The sequence below is a fragment of the Loxodonta africana genome, chromosome X (assembly GCF_030014295.1).
Source record: "Loxodonta africana isolate mLoxAfr1 chromosome X, mLoxAfr1.hap2, whole genome shotgun sequence".
Taxonomy (NCBI): Eukaryota; Metazoa; Chordata; class Mammalia; order Proboscidea; family Elephantidae; genus Loxodonta; species Loxodonta africana.
Genome location: NC_087369.1, coordinates 128,773,658 through 128,799,120, shown reverse-complemented (window position 1 = coordinate 128,799,120; position 25,463 = coordinate 128,773,658). Strand labels below are relative to the sequence as shown.

At 39.9% G+C, this 25,463-nt stretch overlaps 3 protein-coding genes across 7 annotated transcripts in view; 1 reads left to right on the top strand and 2 right to left on the bottom strand.

The window, feature by feature from the left end:
- The window catches only part of ATG4A (autophagy related 4A cysteine peptidase), a 63,151-nt gene extending 60,113 nt beyond the window's left edge, over window positions 1–3,038 (bottom strand). The window contains exon 1 of one of the 4 annotated variants that reach the window (XM_023553915.2): window positions 2,918–3,038. In XM_023553915.2, coding sequence (XP_023409683.1) covers window positions 2,918–2,939 — 22 coding nt within the window. In that variant the 5' untranslated portion in view covers window positions 2,940–3,038. Of the gene's footprint in view, window positions 1–18; window positions 334–2,917 lie in introns of those variants that run through there. The other 3 variants (XM_023553914.2, XM_010594690.3, XM_064278665.1) reach the window with 3 other exon arrangements.
- On the top strand, window positions 141–12,151 carry PSMD10 (proteasome 26S subunit, non-ATPase 10). Of its 2 annotated transcripts, none has more exons than XM_003414808.4 (5): window positions 141–445; window positions 3,059–3,157; window positions 4,302–4,448; window positions 4,542–4,708; window positions 7,050–12,151. In XM_003414808.4, the coding sequence occupies exons 1-5, from the start codon at window positions 332–334 to the stop codon at window positions 7,201–7,203; spliced, it is 681 nt and encodes a 226-aa protein (XP_003414856.1). In that variant the 5' UTR covers window positions 141–331; the 3' UTR covers window positions 7,204–12,151. The 2 variants fall into 2 exon arrangements, with proteins under 2 accessions (XP_003414856.1, XP_010592996.1); XM_010594694.3 differs by having other exon boundaries at window positions 142–445; window positions 4,542–4,629; window positions 7,050–7,161.
- Window positions 12,152–12,473: 322 nt separating this feature from the next.
- The window catches only part of VSIG1 (V-set and immunoglobulin domain containing 1), a 56,953-nt gene continuing 43,963 nt past the window's right edge, over window positions 12,474–25,463 (bottom strand). Inside the window, 4 exon segments of the mRNA XM_064278468.1 lie at window positions 12,474–13,650; window positions 16,850–16,991; window positions 19,715–19,834; window positions 20,187–20,342. Coding sequence (XP_064134538.1) covers window positions 13,272–13,650; window positions 16,850–16,991; window positions 19,715–19,834; window positions 20,187–20,342 — 797 coding nt within the window. The 3' untranslated portion in view covers window positions 12,474–13,271.

Below are 25,463 nucleotides of genomic sequence, written 5' to 3'. Positions count from 1 at the left end.
CGAAGCCGCTCCCCGTACCTGACTCCATTCTCCAGCTGTCATCCTGGGCCAATTCCACCGACCACTTGATTGCGGCAGCCGCAAGGGACCCTGGGATTTGTAGTTCAGAGCTGCTAGAGGTAGAGCGGCGGGGGAGGCAAAGGCATCTTCCCTATCCGGAACTGCTCTCAAACTGCAACTCCCAGAGGTTCCCCGCGATGGGAAAAGAAGCGGGGGGAACGAGAAAGATTGTTGATTGGTGGAGCGCTACAGACCCTTTTGATTGGCAGTCGGAGCCAGCGCCGTGAGGCGGTTGTAGGTCCGGCTTCCCCGAGATCCCGAAGAAAGCGAAATGGAGGGGTCTGTGTCTAACCTAATGGTGTGCAACCTGGCCTACAGTGGAAAGCTGGAGGAGTTGAAGGAGAGGATCCTCGCTGATAAATCTCTGGCTACTAGAACTGACCAGGTAAAGCAGCAGTAGAGCCTTTCCCCAGGCGGCAGCGGTGGCAGCCAAGCGCTACGTGGCCTCCCAGGCCCTGCCCAAGCCCAAGCCCAAGCCCATTGTGTGGGGTGGAGTTCCCGCCTCCGCCACCCCATGCTTCACCCGGTCTCTTGAGAACTCAGAGCCGGGCCGCGGGAACTAGCCCTACAGGCCTCGAATACTTTTTTGTCCAGCATTTTGCTAAGTTTTGGTTGTTTCTAGAACGTCTACAGAATTTTGCAGCATTGCCCTATCTTTGAGATATCCCTGCGGAGGAAAGCTCTTAATCTGCCTTTCTTTACCTTCATTAGCTATTGTTTTCGGATAGACACGTGTAACCGAACGCCTGTGCCCAATTTGCTAAGCGCTGGGGATGCGGTTGAATGGAAGCAGGAGACGTTAATAAAATAATTACAAAATATATGCATGGTTACAAATTGTTTACATGGTGCTTACAGGAGAGGGCCTGATTTAATTTCCCTTGTAAGAGCTGAATATTGCCGTAACTGTAAAAGGCTTTGTAAAGGAGGGAGCGTTAGAACTAGAAGGATGAGTGGCATTTCCAGGTGGGATGAACGTCATTCTAAGCAGAGACAGAACAAAAGTGAATGGACATTTGAGAAGTGTTTCTTTCTGCTGTTCTATTCAGAGGACCCTCATGCTTTCACCCTGTGTTTCTAGAAAGATTAATGGTGCGCTCAGTAAGCCAACAAATATTTAAAGATCGCCTCCTATTTCACAGGTGCTGGACCCCTGGTGGCGCAGTGGTTAAGACTAGGTTGCTAATCAAAAGGTTGGCAGTTCGAATCTACCAGCCGCTCCTTGGAAAGGCCACGGGGCAGTTCTCTACTCTGTCCTGTGGGGTCGCTATAAGTCGGAATCGACTCGATGGCAACGGGTTTTCGGGTTCTGAGCACTAGAGAGAGTGTCACATATCTCCAATTTATGTTTTTTGGAAGATGGTTAGAAATCTGGACTTTTTTGTTCTGGAACTTTCTTTTATTACTCAACCTGAAAATAGGGTCGCTATGAGTCAAAAAAAAATTTTTTATGAGTCGAAATCGACTCGACGGGTTCGGTTCGATTACCTGGTTTACTTTCATTATGGTCTGGTAATATTTAATAATTGACTATTAAGATTTAATAATCTTTGAAAATTTTAACGATTCTTCATCAAGTCAGTGGCGTAAAAAGAGAGGGAGCTATTCAAGATCAAGAGACTTAAGAAACCTAACAGTCAAATGCAATTTATGGACCCTGTTTGAATCTTGATTTAAGCAAACCAGCTGCAGAAAGACAGTTGGGGGACAGTTGAGAAAATCTGAGTACAGACTGGGTATTAGATGTTACAAAGGAGTTTTGTTAATTTTAATACCTGTAATAATGGTCTGGTAGTTAATGTAAGAAAACATCATTTTTTTAGAGAAGCACACTGAAATATTTAGGGGTGAAGAGTCATGATATTTGGAATTTGTTTTTTAATAAAAACCTCAGCATAGAGAAAAAAGTAGATGAAGTAAATATGGCAGAATATTACTTATTAAAACTATGTGACTGGCATTTGGGTTTCTACTATATCCTTTCTATTTTTATGTGTGTTTGAAATTTTTGTAATGAAGTTTAAAATAATATTTCTTAATATAGGTTTGACTAAGAAATACAACAGTCACTGCAAACTGAGAAACGTGACTAACTCCTAGGTTCTTACTAAGAAAACAACATAATTTTGTTGCCTGCTGATTCTGTGTGGTGTGTTTTTTAAATGAATATATAAAAGCTCAACTGATTTTATGACTATTTCATCCCCATAAATTCATGTTCTTTCTGGAACATTTAACTTGGGGGTCAGTGCCATAGTAGACCAGGGTTTGTGTCCCAACTGCACCATTTACTAACTCTGTGACCTTGGCCAAGTTGCTTACCCTGAGGATTCTTAGTTTCCTCATCTGTAAAATGGGAATAATATCCACTGTATAGTGTCGTGGGGATTAAATGAGAGAGTGTATATAAAATGCCTAACACAGTGCCTGACATGTTTAGTCCTCTTTTCTTTTGATAACGATGATAGTAAAATACTCAGTCGTTCTTTTTTTGTCCACACAAACATACATGTTGTTTAAAAGTACATAAATAATATAATAGTAAACAGCCAAAGCCCTATTTCTGCTAAAGCGTTGAAATTGGTTTCTGGCTCTAGTGCTTTCATTGTTGTATTTTGCCCAGAATTCATCAATGTAACATACCCACCCCGCCACCCCTGTGTTACTAAAACCTGGAAATCAGGAGACTTTTTTCTTTTCTGGTACTTTCCTTTATTACTCAACTTGAAAATGGCCCCACCATTACCTGGTTTACTTTCATTATGGTCTGGTAACATTTAATAGTTATTTACTAATAAGATTTAATAATACTTGTTCTCTCTTATACTAATAAGTAATATGGTTCAAGGTTTCCTACCTGAGGATCCAGTGTTCTCCATTTCTTGTTTCCAAACTATAGATTGTCTAGACCCAATATAATTTTTTCTGCTTTCTTGTCTCAGTTTATCTATTTCTCTTCAAGAATATTGATCATATTGCTTCTCTGTTTCCTGTGTAGGACAGCAGAACTGCACTGCATTGGGCATGCTCAGCAGGACATACAGAAATCGTTGAATTCTTGCTGCAACTTGGAGTGTCAGTGAATGATAAAGATGATGTAAGTACTAGGCAGAATTGATAAATTCGCTGTTATCTTTAGACTCCAGACTGGTATTTACTGAAGGCTGAGTATTTGTTTCACTCATAAACAAAATTGTATCCTTTATGAATAGGAAGCTGCAACATGGCGTTGGTGACCAACACTGGGATTAGCAGATACACTATTTTAAAATGTTAATTTTGCCACTCTGTGATTTAAGATGGAAACCCTGGTGGCGTAGTGGTTAAGTGCTATAGCTGCTAACCAAAGGGTTGGCAGTTCAAATCCTCCAGGCGCTCCTTGGAAACTCTGTGGGGCAGTTCTACTCTGTCCTATAGGGTCACTATGAGTTGGAATCGACTCGACGGCACTGGGTTTGGTTTTTGGGGTTTTTTTTTTTTTTGGTGATTTAAGATAAACAATGTAACTTCTTTTTGCCTCATTTCCCCTAGCCAAGATATATACATATGAATTTCTGATAGAGATCAAGGGCTACTACAGTGAACTCTAAGAGGTTATAAACCCTTTCTATTATGTTGGTGGTTTTTGTTTTTTGTTTTTTTGGTGACTACTGCCTGAATAATGAGGGCCTAGATATCTTTTTTGTTGTATAGAGAGATTGATTGTAATGGTATTGGGCATATTAGAATTAAACTTGGGAAGAATAAGGATGGAACACTTTTTGTAGTTAAAGATTCCTTTTTGAGGGTGTTCACTGAAATAATAATTATAATAGCAAAGAAATGAAAGTAATTTAATGGAGGAATGGTTGAACATAATAAGGTATATCCATATGATAAAATAATATGCAGCCAATAAAGTTTTGTTTCCAAAGAACGAAAAAAATGCTTAGAACAAAATAAGTGGAAAATATAGCTCACAAACTTTTGATCATATGATCCCAATTTTGATTTTAAAAAATATGTGAAGGAAAACACATTAAAATTACAGTTACACAGAATCATCTCTCTGCTATGGGTTATGAAATTTTTTTCTTTTTTATATATTCTGGTTTCCCAATTTTCTATGGTGCTTAATAAGGAAAAAATGAAGAATGTTATTAAAACCATTTGCACAAAGCTTTTTGTGAACACTGCCTATAATGTTATCATTAATACTTCTGCCATTTCTTCCTGGTTTTCGTACTACCTGCATCTTATAGGCAGGTTGGTCTCCTCTTCATATTGCTGCTTCCGCTGGCCGGGATGAGATTGTAAAAGCCCTTCTGGGAAAAGGTGCTCAAGTGAATGCTGTCAATCAAAATGGCTGTACTCCCCTGCATTATGCAGCTTCCAAAAATAGGCATGAGGTATGGTCCCATTCCTAGACTACTACTTTTGAGATATAAATGTATACACAAACAAATAGATATTTACATTTGTTTTCTTCTGCTTCTTTCCAGATTGCTGTCATGTTGCTGGAAGGCGGAGCTAATCCAGATGCTAAGGACCATTTGGAGGCTACAGCAATGCACCGGGCAGCAGCCAAGGGTAACTTGAAGATGATTCATGTCCTTCTGTACTACAAAGCATCCACAAATATCCAAGACACTGAGGGTAACACTCCTCTGTAAGTGACAAGTAGTGGTCATTTATATTTTACATGACACTAGCCCTCTTGCAGTAATTCTTACACATGATTTATTTTTTATTCTGCTTGTAAATGTAATATATGTTTATGGCAAAAATATTTTTTGGAAAATACACAAAACTATAAAGATAAAAATAAGAATTGTCAACCATTTTGCCACCCAGAAATAACCACTGGTAGCATCTTTGTATATTTCCCCTCAGACTTTTATATACAAATGAGTATATTTTACAAAAACTTGGATCATCCTTTGTATTTAGTTTTATATCTTGTTCTTTTCACCCAGTGGTATGTTGTGAGCATTTTCTAATGCCATTAAATATTTTTTAAAAATTTTAATGGCTATATAAAATTCCATTTTGTGGATGTAGCATAATTTAATCATTCGTCTATTACTGTATATTTATAAAATGTTTTGAGTTTTTCACTATTGTAAATAACACTACATTGACCAACTTTGTACAAAAAAAAATTGGCCATATGTATTGTGGATTATTCCTTAGCATAGACACTTAGAAGTGGAACTGCTGGGTCAACAAATACATCCATTTTAAGACTATAGACATATATTACAATTGCTTCCAGAGGAGTTGTATCATTGTGCCCTCCCAAGATCAATTTGAGAGTGCTTAGTATCCCACACCAACACTGAAATTATCCTTTTGTTATTTGAAAAATGACATTTCATAGTTGTAATTTGCATTTTTTATTTTCAGTGAAGTTGAACATTTTCAAACATCTGTGGTTGATTACATTTCTTCTCTAAACTGTGACTTTTTGTGTCACTTTCTCTATTTCCTTTTGGGGAATTAACTTGTTTTTACTGATTAAGTGATCTTTACTTGACATACTAAAAATCCTAATGTTTTGTCCAATTAGTTGAAAATATTTTTCCAGTTTGCTTTTTCATTTTGTTCATGAATTTTTAAAAATAATACAAGTTTTAAATTTCTATGTAGTCAAGCCTATTAATCTTCTTTCATGACTAGAAAGTCCTTCCCCACCTTGAAATTAGTTAAATATTCACTTATATTATAGCAGTTTTTTTTTAAATGCTTCATTGGTTTCGTTGGAGAGTGATAGTTATTGTTTTGCATTTAACTCTTAAATCCACCTGGAATTGATTTATGTGTATGACCTGAACCCAGCTTCTGCTTTGAATTTTTTTTCCTCAGTACTTGCCTACGTTTCTTATTTGTTGAATGGCAATGTTATTTTGAACCAGAAATTCTATGAATCTTCTGTTTAGTCGAAAGTGAGGTTCAACCTTTTTCCCTATTTAACCTTAAGCCAACTTTAGAGTATTGTTTTCTTAACTCTTAGTTGTAAAAATCTTTTCTGTAGTTCTGAGTGACTCTCTTCAGAAAGACCTGCACATTCTAGCTCTTTTCTCCATAACTGGAAGGGCAGAATTGCCTAGAGGAAATCTAGGAGTCAGGCAGTATAGAGTTCTGAAAAAAGCATAAGATTTAGGAATAGTGACTCTGTATGTCACTATGAATACATGGGGTTGCCATGAGTCGAAATCAACTCAATAGCAACAGGCTTTTATTTTTGTTTTTTGGGTTTTTTTTTTTTTTAGCTGCTGTTTACCCAATCCAGGTCCTGCTACCTGACAGTTCTGTGAACTTAGGGAAGTTATTTAACCTTCCTGAGTCTTAATTTCCCACCTGTAATGTGAGGGTAATAATGCCTTCCTCACTAGATTGTGGAGAGGTTTAAATGAAATAATATGTACAGTGCCTACTACCCTGCCTGGCAAACTGTAAGTGCCTAACAAAGGTTAGTTTCTTTCCCTGCTCAGGTACTTCTCAGTCATGTCATCATAGGCAGAAAATTTAACCTCTGTCACAATTCTAAAATGGTGATAATGATGCCTTGCCAGCCAAGGGTAGGAATAAGAGCCAAATGAGATAAAATCTTTTAAACTGCTTTTCTAAAATTTAAACCACACAAATACGAAGTATTGTTATTGACAGATTATGAATTGGGGCTTTTCTAAATTCTAACTCTCAATTATTACATGTGTTTGGGAAAACTACTTCTAATCTCCATAAAATAAGGATGTTGCTCTTTTCGTAGGCTGGCATTTAAATCCCTTCTATTGTAGTAGGACCAGAATTACGATTTAAGGCTATTTTACTGATTTTTAACTTATAAACAGTCTTTCCCCATGTGGATTGATTTTCCTTTTCTGATTAAGTAACTTTAAGACATTACCATTGCCTTCGTAATATGCAACTTAGACTGCCTAGCCGGTAATGCTAACCATTACATAGACTTGGTAGTGATTAATGGTCTTCATGGTCCCTGATTTCAGACACTTAGCCTGTGATGAGGAAAGAGTGGAAGAAGCAAAGCTGCTGGTGTCCCAAGGAGCAAGCATTTACATTGAGAATAAAGAAGAAAAGACACCCCTACAAGTGGCTAAAGGTGGCCTGGGTTTAATACTCAAAAGAATGGTGGAGGGTTAAGCAACTTGGATTTATTCTTTGTATGTTTTGTGGTTTTTCTCAGTGTCCTGGAAACTAAAGTACTTGTGCACAAGACATCATCTATGAATGATGTTTTCTCACCTTCAAAGTCTTATAAACATGTTGAATATTATTCATGCTGAGGGACTTGTTCTAAGCTTACAACTTGCTTTCCAGGCATTGAATAACTGTTGAAATTGTTCTGCTGTTCGGTGTGTATTATTCTGTATTGAATCTTGGTTAATTTTGAGTAAATGATTCTGTGGCTGTTGCGAGTCTTCAGTACCCTCCCACACACTCTCTATCCCCCCTGAGGCAGAGCAACACCAATAGCACCAGGCCAATTATTCCACCAAGTATTTTTAGTTGGATTCTAGAATGGTCCTCCATAAGTTGAAACACATCCTAACTTGTTTTTCAAGCTTAGTCAGGCCTATGCCAAAATTTTCTGTTTTTTCAACTCTAAGGTGTAATGTATTTTTGTTATAGGAGGAATACTTACATATTTTTGTGGGCCAAATTTTAAGTTGGAGAGCATGTTAATCCAAGTTTGGCATTCATAAACGCTAAAATAACCAAAATAAAATAAAATAATAAAAAATAATAGTCCGTGTACCCATGTATCTTTTTAATGAGCTATCTTCCTCCAAAATAAAACAGGAAGTTTTAAAATACCTATATTAAACCATCCTGTATTAAAAAGAATATCAAGCTTATTAAAATATGTGACACAAAATATATTTTGATTTGTATTTCAGGAAAAAAAAGTTGAAAAAATCTACTAATTTTATTTTTCAAGTAGTCAGATACCCCTTTTAAGTTTTTTTTATACTTCATAAAGACATCTCTCAGTTTTAGTAGCTATAAAGTCAGTAAAATTAGTGAAGCTTAGACTGCAGCTAGATAAAAATAGTAATCTTCTGAATTGCTAATTAAGTCTGGAGCAAAGGAAATTAATAAGTGTAAACTTGAGCTCAATTTAGGGAAGCATCTTAAATAATTACTAGTCATAAAATCTAATGAACTCCAAGTGACTCTTCAAATTTTTTTTAATTTGAATTTCATGCTGCAAATAATTGCTTGAAGTGAGCCTACAAATTTGTATTAATTTTGGGTCAAAGACTTAATGACCAGTAGCTAAAATGAGTTTTGTAAACGTGAACTGTGTTGTTGCTATACAGACCCTTTTTACATAAATATTTTGAGTGCTAATCTTTACAGATATTAATCAGGGAAGCATCTTTTTACGGAATTAAACTGTATTTAATGCTGGGGATAGAATTGATGGCAGGGGAAATTATTTCTAATATTTTTTAGCATGATCAGAAAATAAAGTTGTGTCTAATAGGACCTGCAGGACTGAAGACATTTACCCTTCATAAATACAGAATTTATTGTCTGAGGTAATAGGATTTGTGGGTGTAGAAGAAAGTTCATTCTCGTTCTTCAGTAAATAGTACAGATGGAACCAAGCCTCAGGTGGTCTGTAAGCTACTGACATTTTAAACGAAATGGCTTATTTACAGTATTTAAATCACTGATTTGTAAAGACTAAGGATTCTATGGCCTTGGGTACTGATCAAATTGTTACCTGTTCCCTATAGGAAACTTGATAGAGATGAAGCTGATTCAAGTTTAGCAAGTTTTACAGTTGCTTCCAGAATGAACTAACAAGATAGATGATAGTTGTAATTGTAAATCTTAGCTGAGATAAGATGGAAGAAATAGGGCAACTGGAAACATTCTTAGTATCTATTGTAGAGAATCCACAACTTCAACGAGACTCTATGAAATTCAAGGTAGATCTGTGTTTTACTACTTAATCTGTGACTTTATAGAATTTAGCTGTCTGTATGACCCGTGTTCTGTTTACCCAATTTCTCAACTATACCAGCTACAATGAATTTATTTCTTGGCTCTACTGCAGCTTCCTGTTTCCAAGCTTTTGTATAGTGTGGGGGTACCTTACTTTGGGGATCTATGGTTGCATCTTTACGGTTCCATGGAGTGTCTAAAATTGAATGCAGGAATTTGTATGTGCCTTTTTCTGGGGCAGGGGTTCAATAGTTTCCATCAAATTGTCAAAGGAGTCTGACTGTCAAAAAGATTAAGAATCTTTGATCAAGAGAAAAAAGAATTCTGAATCAATTGTCAGGAGATGTGGATTCTACATCATAGTTCTACCCCACTTCACAGTTTACAAGTTTTTAGAAGGCAGAAATCATCTCCGTTTTATAGATGAGAAGACTCCAGAACTAGTTAAAGGAAACAGCCAGTACTAATATCTAGCTTTCCTGGACCCTAATCCCTTTTCTTTTTGCCTCTCAACAACTGTGGACCAAATGGAAGGTACTCTGGCATTTTGATAATGACCCATTAGTTTTAACACGCACTTTGGTGCTTTCATCTTTAAATTGGCTTGTGTGTGTGTGTTTTTTTTTTTTTGGTTTCCTGGAACCTTCAATATCATCTATGAATTCTTGGTTTAATTTTGTTTTTAAGCCACAACTTTGAAGAGAAGTGGAATTGTTGAGTATTGATTGGTTTAGACCTGTTTTGAGGCCCTCAAACCTGTTTTCCTGCATGTATACATTTAAAAAATAACCTTTTGTCAGTAAAACGTGAGTTTTGTTTAATTGAAATTGGTAGTTTGGTGCAGTTGAAAGAGCATTGCACTGGGAATCAGGAAACTTGGGGTCTAGACTTTGTGTCATCTCAGGCAGATTATTTTACGTCTCTTCATTCAGAGCTTCTCCTCTGGGGGGCTAGGTAGGAATATATAAAAATGACCCTGATTTTTTAAACTACATTCACCCTTTCTTGCCTCCCCCACTTATAATGCTCATCATCTCCCACCTCCACCCCCATCAGGTGTAGTAGGGTTGGAAAAAGTTGAATATTATTGATCTCAAAGCTCTCTTCTCGCTTTGAAATTCTTAATGAAGGTTCCTCAAAGCAGATTTACCCATAGGCCAATGTAATAGCTGCAAGCATTAATTTCTCAGCACATAATATTGGAAGAAAAGGTCACCTGGTACTCTAATGGCCACAAGAGTTATCAATATACGTGGCTTCTTAGCTATTGTCATAAATTACTATATCTTAGTACCTTTTTTTTTTATCATAGATCACTATAATTTGGAAGCCTTACCTAGTACAAATCCAGCTTTCCTCTGCGGTAACACGTTGATAGCACGTAAGAACTAGTCATAGTTAGCAAAGCTGCATAAGGATAAGGGCTAGCTCACTATTCTATCACCAGCACTAGCAACAGTGCCTAGCAGCCATTTCATGAATGTCTGATGGGTTACCGAATAAACAAGTGAATTTGGGGAGAATAAGGGCCTTCAACCAAAAAGCCATTCTGTTGACTTTAGCATGTTATACTTGCTAAAGCTGAAACAGAGATGAGGGAAGGTTTTAGAAATCCTTTTGGGTATTGAGAAGTAAATGGTTAAGAAGCCCAAAGCCATTTGGGATTTAGATGGGGATACCCAATTAAATTTTAACTCTTGTTGTAATTCCTGTCTGAGTCAGGTCAAATTTTAACTAACTATGGCAAAATCAGTCAGGTAATGTGCTCTCTGAATCACAATTATGCTCAACTAATTAGAATATTTGGGTAATGGTCTATTCTATTATTTTCTGATGCAGTAATGGATAAGAAAAAAAATTGTTCTTTTCTATCCATTCCTGTCAAATTCGTTGTGTTGATTTCAGCTCAGCTTTCCAGGCTATCAGGATCATTTTGAATCATGATTCTGTCAGGCAGCATAGTAGTCATCCCCTCCAGAAACAAGTCATCCATAAATTTAAGCGTGCCTTCTCTGTTTTTATCTAAGTCACTGGTTCATAATGTTAGAGTCAGAAGACCTGTAATTCACCTAAAACTGTGTGTGACACTATGTGTATATAAGCTTTTATCTGTGGACAGGGGTCCAGAGTTTTCAGCAGATTCTCAAGGTGGTCCATGACCCCAAAAATGTTAAAGACCATTAATCTAACTCTTCATCAGTATTTTAAACAGAACGATGCTAATACGGACAGAGCTCTAAGAGATCCCCCAATAGTGCCTTCCTTCCTCCCTGATCAGCACTGATCCACCAGAAATTTTTGAGTGTAGTGATTGACTATTAGATGTTAGTCTCTTTACTTGTGATTTGCCTCTATCATGAAAGTGGAAGGGAAAAACGCGTCCCAGCTACTTGGGCATTCTAGTAATTTAGATGTTTTGTTTTTAATTGCCAAGTATAGTCATTCTTAAGCCCTTCATCATTTTGTGTCCTAGATTTTACAGGATTACATCAGACATCATATATCATAGTATTGTATTTAGTCTATGAATGGAATTACAGATGCTTCAAAAATCCCTGGTTGAACATAGAAACAGCAAAGAAAATACATAAGTAAAAGCTTGCTGTCTCTTCTCTCCATGACCCTGGACAAATGTAGTGTTAATTTCAATTTCAGCCCACCTTAAAACCTACGAAGACTCTACCTCAATCACTGTATTTTAAAAGCTTTCCAATATGATCCATATATAAAGGGGGTCCCAGTTTAAGAAAACCCTTTACCTGAAACTCTGGATGTGGTAAATCAGAGATCCATTACTTCATTTAAAAATGATTCACCTTAAAAGCCAGTCACAAAAAAGTACATACTGTATGATTCCATTCGTGTAAAAGCCAAAAATAAACAAATAAAAAGGCAAAGCTAGTGATGGAAAGCAGATCAGTGGTTGCCGAAGTCCAGGGTGATGGTGGGATTGACTGCACAGAGGGGTACAAGGGAACATTTGGGGATGCTAGAAATGTTCTGTTTCCAGATTGTTGTGGTGGTTTCAAGGGTACAGACATCTGTCAAAACTCATTAAGTTGTACTTTTGAAATGGATGCAGTTGCCTGTACATGACTTATACCTCAATAAAGTTGTTTATAAAAGGGTTCAACTTATGATTCATTAAAATACGATTTTATTGAGCATTATTTATTGAGCCTTAAAGTGAGAATTAAAATACGATCGATTACACAAATGAAAACGTTACCTGTAAATTTCTCCAAGGTGGGGTGTGGGGAAAATACGATCATTAAAAATCTTTTAATAGGTGAAGAAGAGGTGGTATCTATGCATTTTAGTTCATTTAACATTTCTACAAGGGTGATAATGCTTTATTAACGTGAAATATATCGATAGTAGAACAGATTATTTAAGTAATTAGTTCGGATTATCTAAAATAACTCTGAAGTGTTCATTTAGAACAGTCTCCTGGTCTGGTCCTTCCAAAGCAGATAGCATCAGGTACAGTGATAACATAATAGCTCATTGAAAGTTAATTGTACATCGCCTATGATATCAACATTTTGTACTCACTGAAGGACAATGTTACTTGGAATTGTTTGCTTGTACATTATTTTGCATTTAAAAATTGGATTTTTTTTTTTAATTTGCTGTGCTCGGATACTGGATAACAGGTGTTTCCTTGGGAAATCTAATATGACAAATTAAGCATTAATTTTAAGACCTGGTTTTAAATGCTGTTTACCAATTAATATGTACCCTTTCCATATTCTCCTCTGGAAGTTTTGAAGAATTTGTTTTTCCTTCCAGTCTATGAGATGATGCTGGTGAATTCTTTTCTTAGTGGTCAGTATAAAAATGAATAGGGAAACCCTGACAACTAACCTGAGAAAAAAGATTGAATCTATTTAATGCCACCTTGTCATGTGTGCATGTGGAACATAATGAGGAGTAGCTAAAAATAGAGAAATAAGGCTTTCTGAAATGTAAATGCTGTTACAAAATCCCTTTAACTGAGTTAGAAATTACTTGCCTTGTCATTTGTTATGCTTACATGTTAGTAAAATTATAAGTACATTATACTGATAATGTAGGAACCCTTGAATGTATTTAGTAGTTATCTTGACCCACTTATTAGGAGCCTGTGAGTACACAGTTAGAAGAGGTTGTTTAGAATGGAGGGGGGTGGTGGGGAGTCGCTTATGTCAAGTGAATTGCAAACACCAGTGGTGGGTTCCTTAGTGATGAACACTGTATCTTAGGCCACCAGCCTATGTCTTAACCACTCCCTTCTCATCACAGAAGGGCCCAACTGCAACCTCGGGCTCCGGCTCGGGCTGGGGCTGGGGCTCGGGCTCGGGCTCCGACTCCAGCTCCGACTCTGACTCCGGCTCTGACTCCAGCTCCGGCACCGGCACCAGCACCGGCTCCTCCAGATCAAGCTCAATCTCAAACTCAGGGACTGGAGCAGGCTTAGCCCCTGAACCGGGCTCCGAGGCAGGTTCTAGCTCAGGCTCAGGCTCATGGTGTGGCTCCAGGATAGTAGCAGGGTCAATGTCAAGGGTGGAAGGTGGCTGAGTTGTTTCTACCTGGATGACTTCAGGTGGCATCGACTCGTACTCTGTACTTCGGTTTACCGTTGTCATTGGTCTGCAGGAAGAAAGGTCAGGGAAGAGCAAGTTAGGGAAACGCTAACTTTCAAGTTTCTTTACATGGAGCCACAGGCTCTGTAGCTTCAATGCCCACAGGTCCTAGACTGTTCAGGACATCAGTGATTTCAAATATCGTGACCCACCAGCAGACTATGTGTCTCCATTTTGGGTTCAGAAAGGTTAGATCCCATCAATATAATGAGAGTTCCTGAGGGACAGAGCAGTGTTTAAAGGGTGGGAAAATTGATATCAGAATGAAGGGGTCAAAGGATATAATAAGGTTTTTGAGGGTCAAAACCATGGTTTGCTGCATCTCTGTCTCCCACTCTATCTAGCATAATACTTGGTACATGGTTGCTGGTGGTTGTTAGGTGCTCTCAAGTCAGTTCCAACTTATAGTGATGCTATGTACAGCAGAACAAAGCACTGTCCAGTCTTGCACCATCCTCATACCTAGTATGTAGTTGAGGAAGGAGGGATGAACAAATGAACAAGTATGATATACACTAGAGAAAAAAATAGAATAGTGGTTAAGGGCATGGGCTGACTTCTGTGGGCCCTAGACACTTTTGCCTTCATGGCCCCTGTCCTCCATAAAAAATATTAAAGATTATATTTTATAACTGTGTCAGTATCAAGAAGGAGCCCTGCTGGCCCAGGTATTAAAACACTTGGCTGCTAAACGAAAGGTCAGTGATCTGAACCTACCAGCTGCTCCATGGGAAAAAGATGTGGCAGTCTACTTCCATAAAGATTTACAGCCCTGGAAACTCTATGGTGCAGTTCTACTCTGTCCTACAGGGTCACAATGAGTTGGAATCGACTCAACGGCAGTGGGTTTGGGTTTTTTTGGTTTTGGTATAAAGAAAACTAGATGGTATTATTAATATAATAATATAATATATAATTATTAATATAACTATATTAATATATGAAAGCATTTTATTCAACCTGAAAGTTTGTTTTTTTCTTCTGATTTTAAAAGAAAACATTTTCATGAGCCCCTAAAAAGTGTTGTGGGGCCCAGGCACTGCCTCCCCTGCCTGATGCATTAAGTCAGCCCTGGATGTGGGGTCAGACGTTGTGGGTTTCGATTCCTCCTTTTATACTTACTATCCTCTGTGACTTTTGGCAAATTGCTTCACCTCTCTGAGCCTCAGTTTTCTCTTCTGTGACATGGGGATACAAATACTGACCGTTTTGGGGTTCTTATGAGAGTTGTATGAAATGGCATATGAATAGCACTCAACATAGTGCCTGGTGCCCAATAAATGATGGCTATTATTATTGAAAGGTCAGTGGTTTGAATTCACCAGCCGCTCTGTGGGAGGAAGGTGGCAGTTTGCTTCCAAACTGCAGTTTGCTTTCTATGTACAGTCTTTGAAACCCTATGGGGCAGTTCTATTCTGTGATATGGGACAAAGGAGTGTCCCAGAGGCTGCCCTACCTGCACATCTCATCCTCATTGGCTTGCCTCTCACCCTTTAGAAGACTACTGGTGCTGTTTGTTTCTTCTCTTTTCCTTGGAAGGTGTTACCAATTAGGATTTTTACAGTTATTATTATTGGCTTAAGAAAAAGCACAACACTTCATCCCATTCTCCCACCAACCTCACTCCATTTCCAAAGAGGAAGAATGCTACATAGATTGGATTGGTTCAATGACAATTCTCTTGAGCCCAAGAGGTGGAGCTTTCACGATGCTACACAAAAAGGTTCAAGATCAGCACCTTTCCTGGTCTGAAGAGTCTCTGACTCTATAATGTCCCTGTGACAGTAATTAGCCTAGTGATTTCATATTCATAATCTACTTTGAGGAAGTATAAGTGCCTTTGAGGAAGGTGAGGAGAAATCATCCCCACTTGTAAGTTGAAAAACAGACTCAGATGAGCCCAAGGTCTCATAGCTAGCCAATAGAAGTCAGAGGTGACTCAAAATCAGGTCAAGAAGACATACTTTCCTATGTAAACCCAGCATTTCCAAGATTCCCAAGAACTGAGGAGTTATAAAAAACCAAAAGCCCTTGCTGTTGAGTCGATTTTGACTCATAGTGACTCCATGGGACTTCTGGTTAGCAGCCAAGCTCTTAACCACTGTGCCACTATAGTGATTAAGTATATGGCCATTGGACATAGATCTGGGTTTGGGTTGCTCTGAGTGAACTTTAGTTAACCTCTCTATGCCTAAGATTCCTCACCTATGATGATACCCACCTCCTAGGATTGAATGAGATAATACACATAAAGTACTTAGCACAGACCAAGCACTCAATGAATGTTATCTCTTATTACTGACATTAATTAATGTCCTTACTACTGACATTAGTTGGTCTCTAAGGTAACTGGCTTCCACTTTGGAGTGGAGGATAGAGCCCTGAGGGGATGGGAGGTGAGATGACAAGAGAGGAGAAAAAAGCCTGTGCTTGGGGCCTAGGTGCCGCACTGACAGACCTCTGGTAACTGAAGAGCAACATGACATCACAGAATTCGTATCTGGAAGACAAAGGCCAGCCCCTCTGCACTCTGGCCCAGGGTTCATTCTGAAGGAGATGCCATGCCAGCCTGTCCTACCTGATTCTGAGTTGCCCAACAAGTAAGGCCTTCCCTGATGGCTGTTCTCTTCTTCCCTCCAACCCCAAATCAAATACCAGCTCTGCAGCTTACTCATTGTGTGACCTGGTGCAGTCACTTAACCTCTCTGAATGTCTGTTTCCTCATTTCTAACCAAACCAACAGCCGTCGAACCTATTCCAACTCATAGCGACCCTATAGGACAGAGTAGAACTTCCCCATAGGGTTTCCAAGGCTGTAATCTTTACGGAAGCAGACTGCCACATGTTTCTCCTGGAGAGTGGCTGGTGGGTTCGAACCACAGCCAGCCTTTTGTTTAGCAGCCGAGCACTTTAACCACTGCACCACCAGGGCTCCTCTCCTCATCTCTAAAATGAGACTAAAAACAGTACTACCTCATAAGGTTGTTGTGAAGATTAAAGATACATAAAGTACTTAAAACAGGGTGTGGCTCTTGGCACTCAGTAATTGATAGTTGTAATCATTCTTTTTCTAAAAGCCGTGAGAGTGAGCAGGAAGAGAATCTCTGATATTTTATGCCAAAAGGAGTGCTTAGGAAGAATGGACTGAAAGAGCTATGCCTGAGAAATGTCTGTATCCAAGTCAAGACAACAAAGTAAGGTCTTACTCCAGCTCTGTGGTGGCTTTAGAATTTCTCTTTCTTTCCTTTGCCTTTGCCTTGTTCCTCGCGAAACACACAGCAGAGAGGATAATGGCAGCACCTGCCAGGCTACCCACCAAGGCCCCGACAATGATTCCAACTTCTGGTTCTGGATGGAGGACACAAGCAGCTGATTAGTAAAGTGGAGCATACATGTGCATACATGTGCATGGGTGACGAGTGGGGAATATTTGGGCCATTCACACAGTGGGGAAGTGACATGTATAGGCTGGGAGAATGGAAACTCCTAGAACTATGCCAGTTGGACTCAGAGTGGGAGAAGATAAGATGACTGGTTTGATTGTGTAAGTTAACCATTGATATTTACACACCGAAATAAAAAAATATACTGACTGCAGGGAGGCTGGGTTACTTTCTAAAGGAGTTTTCTAGAAGTGAGTGTTCCATGTGTATTTTCTTGGTTAGTGAGAGAGACACCATGGGGCTGCAATCTGGTCACCAGAGAAATGACCTCTGTTAAAAAACCATTGCCATTGAGTTGATTCCGACTCATAGCAACCCTAGAGGACAGAATAGAACTGCCCCACAGGGTTTCCAAAGCTGTAAATCTTTACGGAAGCAGACTGCTACATCTTTCTCCCACAGAGCTGCTGGTGGGTTCGAACCACCAACCTTTGGGTTAGCAGCTGAGCATTTAACCACTGCGCCACCAGGGCTCCTTGATCTCTCTTATAGGCAGGGACATTTCACCAAGCTTTCCCAGAACATAGGTGAAACAGATCCTTAAAAACCTTCTCTTTTGCCAGATTCCATGCTCGTGGAATGCATCAAGCAGCCTCGTCCATTCTGGCCCCAGAAAAAGGATCTGCCCATTTCAATAAACAGGCATCTGGTTTATTACATCAGTCTGTGGAAAAACTTAATGAGTACAAGACAATCCAGCTGAGCACCAGACCTTTGAGCACCAAGGTGCTGTCCCTGAGAGACCATTCATTGTCTAAGTTATAAGGGGACCCATCTCCATCTGCCTCCCCTCAAGCAGGGTTGGACATTTTATATCCTGAGACAAAAGGCTCGTTGAGTTGCCTGCTAATTCCTTTAATTTTTTGATTAAAGGAACACATGCAAATAATTGGAAAAATTAAATCATTTTACTAGGCTTATGATAAAAAAAAAAAACAGACATTGATCCCTTGCCCTGCTGCTCTCCATCTGTGAGTCCCATTCATGAGGCAACCATCTTTAACTCTGTTCTGATGTGTCTTGCCTTTTTCAACTTTAGACATTTTCTATAGACTTCCTACTCTGAAGTTGAAGATTTAGCTCCCTTACACCACACCCCTCACATAGAGAAAGAGCAACAGGCCAGTGAAACTTGACACTCCTGGATACAGGGAGTCCCCAGGTTACAAACGAGATCTGTTCCTGAGTGTATCTTTAAGAATTTGTAGGTAAGTCCGAACAGGTGCATACGGTTCTTATTTAGTCTTTAGTGCAAGGAAAGGCTGGAAGCCTTTTCAGTGATTTAAAGCTCTATCGGAAACCCTGGTGGTGTGGTGGTTAAGTGCTACGGCTGTGAACCAAAGGGTCGGCAGTTTGAATCCACCAGACGCTCCTTGGAAACTCTATGGGGCGGTTCTACCCTGCCCTATAGGGTCGCTATGAGTTGGAATTGACTCGATGGTACTGGGTTTGGTGTTAGTTTTTTGGTGCAGCAAGTGAAGGTGATTGTGATGAAGAATTTGTTGTAAATAGGGTAGCTGTCTCAACCGTTTCACAGTGAGAGCAAATTTGTGTAACATTAAAGGGCAAGTAGGAATTGTCCATAAGTCAGACATTCGTAACCCAGGGACTGCATGTGCATTAAAACCCCAGATTCAAAGTAAGCTAGTAAAATGAGTAGATGACAAGATCCTGGGTGTTCTTATGTGATCCTTGAGAGGTTTGGTGAGACATACATTGTGAAGACTTGCCCTGGATTGGCCCAATTTGACAGTTCCGGGGCCCTTAAGTATTATGCTTAGTAATTAAAACCAGTTGCCATGAAGTCAACTGCGCTCCATAGGGTTTTCAAGGCTGTGACCTTTTGGAAGCAGATCACCAGGCCTTTCTTCTGAGGCACCTCTGTGCAGGTTCAAACTGCCAGCCTTTTGGTTAGTAGTTGAGCATTTAACCGTTTGCCCTACAGGGACTCCAGAGAGTAATTAGGCACCTTTCAACAGGAAAATTGAAGTTTAGAGGCATCAGGCTCTGCCAGTTACCAACTAGATGACCCTGGACAAGTCACTTACCTCCCTGAGCTTCCATTTCTTTTTCATGGCCAAATGAGGCTAACAATACATCCTACCACCTAGATGGAGTGGTTGTCGGGATTGAGTGAGAGAATGCTCACTCAGCACCTGGCAGAGTGCCTGGCACATAGTTTGTACTCCCGAAACAATAGCTACTGTGCCTATAATGGGTGAGGGTGTTATTGCTTTTATTAGAGGCAGATCTTAACAAATGAGTTAATAACTAGAAAAGTTTGGGAACTACGTGTTTGACATAGATAGCTATAGTTTCACCTGGGTTTAGCAACAGAATCAGAAAGAGAAGTTCAGCCAGCATACTACCAGTGAGGCTTTTGTTTTATTTATTGAGTAATAATAACTACCTTCCGGAGATTTCGTGAGGCTTCAATGAATTCGCTTTTATGTGACCCATATATTATGTGAGCATTAGTTATTATCAGGTGATCATTTGCCTTATCAACCTAGAAATAAAACACAAAAAATTCCCAGCGGGGCAGAAAGGCCTAGCCAGGGCTCCTAGCTAACTGGCTGAGGACATTTGACTTAAGGAGAAACTGTTCAAGTTGTATAATCAACTCACGTGAAGATGTGAGATCAATTTCGCAGGAACCATTTCCAAGGTTGTTGATAGCTGTGCATTGGTAATAACCTTTTTCAAAATTTGTCAGATTTCCAATAACCAAAATCCCGGTGGCTGGATCTGTCAAAGCAGGAAATAGACTTCAAATCTCTTACAGGGGTACAGATCATGTCGGTGTAGGAGATCATTCAGTGCCCACCCACTTCCCCACATTGGCCTCCCAAGTCCAGGGTCCAATCAGAGCCCTCAGGACAGTTCTAAATGTAGTCCATTTGGGGCCATACCTATTTCTTCCATACCCACAGCACCTCTGAACCAAAAACAAGCTACCTTCTAGAAGCTGGAGGGAAGACCAGACCACAATTAGTGGGAGACATACTTTTTATACCATCCCAAGGAACTTAGATTGACACTTAAAGACAAGCAGCCAGCACACTCATGCTTGCGTGGGGCTGCTAAAGGTTATACTTACTGAAGCTTTCTTTCACTGGAATGATGTCTTTTCCCTCAAGTTTATACCAGTAATACACAGGCGTAGGTGTTCCAATCGTAGAGAGGCAGGAGAGAGAAACAGGGTGACCCGTTTCTGGTATTCCTTGGATGCTACAAAAGGGCTTAGAAGGTTTGACTGTAAGGCAATGACAGAGAGTGAAAATGCAGGATGAATGGCAGTCTGTGACAGTTACAGTCACTTCCTCACTTTGTTTGCAGAATGTGTTTATCTTAAAAACCTATAAAAAACTTATTTCGACAATGATCTGGTTACACCACCAGGTGGAGGTATAGCACTTCAACAGCAGGAAGCTTCTAGTCACAAGGCCATTAAGATTCAAAGAGTGTTTCCTCTGTCTGCCTCCTCTCAAGATTCATAACCATGACTTCTCTCATTGTATCTTAAAATACGCCTTTCTTAAAACAGCCAAATGTAAGCAAACACTAAACGACTATGAACATAGCTTATACTTTTAAAGCACAATTTTAAAGGAAACTAGAACCCTTAATACATTAAGGACTCGCTATTTTATTTTTTTTAATATCTTATTAATGTTTATTTTTTCTCTTTTCCTTCATAAGTCATTTTCGTAAACCTTCATTCATCTGTGGGTGACATAAAAACGACAGAAGGGTTTGAATTTGCCCGTGTCCCTTATGGATAGGGAAAGCCCATTTTGGGCAAGTGTGTTAGACAGTGCTGAAATCTTGATTCATTCTTCATTCAACGAGCATTGACTGAGTGCCTTCTGTGTGCCCAGCACTGGACTAAACCAAAAACCTGGTGCCTCAAAGAGAACTGCCTCATAGGGTTTCCAAGGCTGTAATCTTTACAGAATCAGACTACCACATATTTCTCCCTCAGAGTGGCTGGTGGGTTCAAATCACTTACCCTTCAGTTAGCAGCCAAGTACTTAAGCACTGTGCCACCAGGGCTCTTTGGCACTGGACTAGCCCGTTGCCCTGAAGTCAATTCTGACTCATAGTGGCCCTATAGGACAGAGTAGAACCGCCCCCTAGAGGTCCCAAGAAGCGCCCGGTGGGTTTGAACTGCTGCTCTTTTGGTTAGCAGCCAAGCTCTTAACCACTGCGCCACCAGGGCTCCTGGTACTGGACTAGGCGCCAGGAATTCCAAAGTTGCTTTAACACAGTTCTGAAGTAGGGTGGGGAAAGTGATGAGAGATGAGGCTAAAGAACAGCAGAGGCTTTATCTTGGAGGACCTTTTAAGATTAAGGTTAGAAGAAGCAGTGAAAAGTAGGATTAGTGAGGAGATACAGATTCTCAGTATTTTTCCAGTTGAGAAGGTTTACTTTTATACTGAGAGCAGATGGGAGCCATGGAAGGATTTTAAGTAGGAGAGTGATGATGGTCATTTTAAGGTTTAAATGGATTGCTCTGAGTCTGGGGGTGCCTGAACTAAGGGAGAGGAGGAGACAGATTCAAGAGTTATTAAGGAAGTGGAAACAAGACTGGGTGACCACCCGGATATGGTGGATGAGGGAGAGGGTAGGGCCAGTGATGGTTCCCAGGTATCTGATTTGAGCAGCTGGGTACATGGTTTTGTCATTCGAAGAAAAAGAACACAGGAGGAAGAGCAGGTTTTAGGGAAAGGGGTGAGGTGGAGAACGGGATGATGATGTGGTCAGTTTGGGGCATACTGAGTTTAAGCTGCTTATGAGGAGCCCTGGTGGTGCAATGGTTAAGCAGTCGGCTGCTAACCGAAAGGTCAGTGATTCAAACTCACCATGCTGCCACAAGAGAAAGATCTGGCCACCTGCTCCCTTAAAGACAGTTCTACTCTGTCATATAGGGTCACTACGAGTTGGAATAGACTCCACAGCACACAAGCTGCTTATGAAACACTTCAGTGGAGAAGGGAGTAGGAAGCTGGGAATTTGCATCTCCTCACTCATCTTACTTTTCACAGCTTCAGATAGTGATCTGAATTTCTACACTTTCCAACTCGCCCTTCTTAATTTCGATACAAAACCTTTCCAAGGCTTAGGTTCTCTAACTTTGTTCGGCTAGTTAGACCTTAAATGTCTCCAGACTGCTCAGCTCTCCAGCTCTTACTCGGGATGCAGTAGTTAAGAGCACAACTCTGGGTCCACACAGAGTACGGACTGGCTCTGCAACTTTCACCCTAGATGTCTTTAGGCAAGTTACCATCTCAACCAAGCCTCAGTTGAGGTGAGTCTGTAAAATGTGAACAAGAGATTATCTAACTTCCAGCTGATCCAAAGATTAAATAAAATAATATATACAATGTCTTGCATGTTGAATTACTGTTGGCCATGGGTAGAACTAATAATGCCTGCTGCCACATTTTATAACCTGTCACTGAAATTAATCTTCTATTGATTTCTGCTCTACTCGCCCATCTCAGACTCTAACCAAATGCCTGTATATGTGAGTGAGAAAAGAGATGGATATAGCTGTAGCTTTTTCATGGAAACACTTCACTGTCCCTATCTTTTAAATAGGCATCTTTTAGTTAAAAGAAGTATTTTTGCACTCAACTCTTTATTTTTTTGTTCCTTACCATTGATTTTGTCAGATGGGAGCAACTTGTTGGATTCGCTGACCCTAAACTAGGTAATTTAACCACAAGTCCATTGCAACTATCACTGGATTTAGATATTGCCTTTTATTCCCCTCTAAAATTGCTTAAAGTGGAGATTTTATAGCCTTTACAGCAAAACACACCAATTTAAACAGAAAACTAAATGGGGCTGTCTTACCACAAAGTGGGACACTAGGACTTGAACTAAATTATGGACAAAAACCTGGAATGACTTGCACTTATTTCTTGAGTCCAGAATCAAACTCAGATAGGCGCTTTTATACTAAACATTTTTTTCCCTTTTATTTTTTATTAACAAAACACTTAGTGAATCACTTTGAATCACATCCCAAACCTATATATTTTCTAAAACTACTGAGTCAGGATTGAATTGACATTTCATCCCGTTAAAATTCCTAGTAAAACTTGGATGTTTTACTGGCAAAGCCACAGATCCTACCATTTAGCTTTATTGATTTCAACAGAATTGGGGTAGGAGGAAAAGCCTCACCTCAGAAGATAAATGACAATGATTCAGTGTGTTCTCAAACCTTCTCTAAATGAATTCTTTTTATGTGCCAAATTGCAGAAGGAAGGTGATGCTCATCCCAAACGCACACAACATAATGAATCAAACTTCCATCTTGGTAATTTTCAGAGATTAATTTTCCAAGGTTGCCATACCGAATGGAAATCTCTCAAATGAACGGTCATCCAAACCACCTGGTCTTTTGTTCATTGCTGCCTCTGTTCATTACTGTTTCCTTCGCCTAAATTGCATCCTGCCACCTCAGTACTTGGAGCAAAAGTCAGTTTCTCCCATAAGCTTTGCCCAGTTGCCTTTGGACGGCTTTCCCCTGTGCTCTCATAGCTCTCCTCTCCTGCCTCTACTGTAAGATTTCACGTTATATATCTGCCTCTGTCACTAATTCTGAATGTTGGGAAGGCTGGGACCCTGTCTTTCCATCTTCATTGCCTAGTACAGCAACTGGTACATATGTTCAGCGTTTGTTGAATGAATCCATACATAAACAAATGAATGCCTGGGATCAATTTTCACTACGTAATGAAATTCCTCTGAAAGATATATTGCTAGGAAGAGCCATCTTTAAGGAAAGAGCAACACTTTCCCCCACCACTGGCCTCCCTTACCTACCCACCCTACCATGCCCCACCCCCCAGTTAGGGCAAGCAGAATGAGCACTCATGTGCAATGGGATTTGAGAACTGCAGTCTCGAACTCTCCAAAAAACCCCCCTAAATTTGTAGAATTTGCTGCTGCTGTTGTTCTTAGCACAATTGCAATGAATAAAAATAGAATTTTTGTGAGCTCCCAGACAAAAGGAAATCCATAGACCCTTTCTGCCTCTTACCTTGCCTGGGTCCTGGATGCTTAAGAAAAAGCCATGACACAGTCATGGCAGTAACAACCTGACCCAAAGGCTCATGGGAAAGAACAACTAGGAGAGGAAATGACCCTCAACTTTTTATGGAAGTTGATTTGGGATCCTCTCAACTTTAAATTTAAGAACATTAGCCTTCTTGCCTATCTCAAGGCTATTTCCAAGTCCTGAGATAAAGAGGCTTGGCCTATTTAGGTTGTTCCTGGTCAGAAGAATACCCCAGAGCAAAGGAAAAATAGAAAAGCATTAGACTAATTCCTCAATTTCTTTGAACATTTAAAAACCCTTTAGTTTCCAGTATCGAATTTGATCCTCATAACAAAGCTGTAAGTAAGACAGGGCAGGAATTACAACCTCATCTCACAATGGCCAGAGAAAGGTAGGCTGACTTGCCTAAGGTAGCGGAATAAGTGCGAGGACCCAGATCTTCCAGCCCCCGGCCTGGTGCTTTGGCCTTATCCCACACTATCTAGTTTCCGTGTGCATGGCTAGTCTTCCCAAGAGGAATATAAACTCCTCCAATAAGGGGCTTGTGTATACTTCTCCTGTCTTCCTCCCTTGTATCCCAGTGCTTAGCACAGGGATCAGTAGAATAAAAACATGATTGATTGAGCTACCTCACTCTTAAAAATTAACTTTTAGGTACCTTTCCGTCTTTGTTAAGAAAGTAGATGCAGTGGCAAACCTCATAGTCAATGTCAGCTGGTTCATTTTTGGCCTCACCTGGACAGTAAATCAAGACAACTCTGGACTGTTCTCCTAGGTGTGTACCTTGTTACCAATTGCTGCTTTTCCAAGCTACTCAATTGCTGTTTGGATCTAATTCCTCTTTTCCTGTGATGTATACACACGGCTCAAGAGGAGCAATGACTAGACCCATTCCATTTTGGGTTACTTAGAAGTTGGAGTCTCTCGGCAGGAGTTCCTGAGTGGCGCAAATGGTTAAGCACAGGACTGCTAATTGAATGGTTGGTGGTTCAAACTGTCCCAGAGGAGATTCAAAAGAAAGGCCTGGCAATCAGCTTCCAAAAGGTTTTTTTCCTTAAAAACTCTATGAAGTGCAGATCTACAACACATGGAGTTGCCATGAGCCAGAATGACTCAACGGCAATTGGTTTGGTTTGGTTTAGAAGTAGGATAACCCTTAGCTCAATTGGTTAGTCGCTGAAGTTTGGCAGCTTTCTCACCCATCCCTTTAGTACTTGTAGACAGGAATTAAGCTTCCATTGCTCACTCACAGCCAGAGATTGGAAGGAGCCCTGAAAATTGCTGAATTGTGGGCTCCCTAAG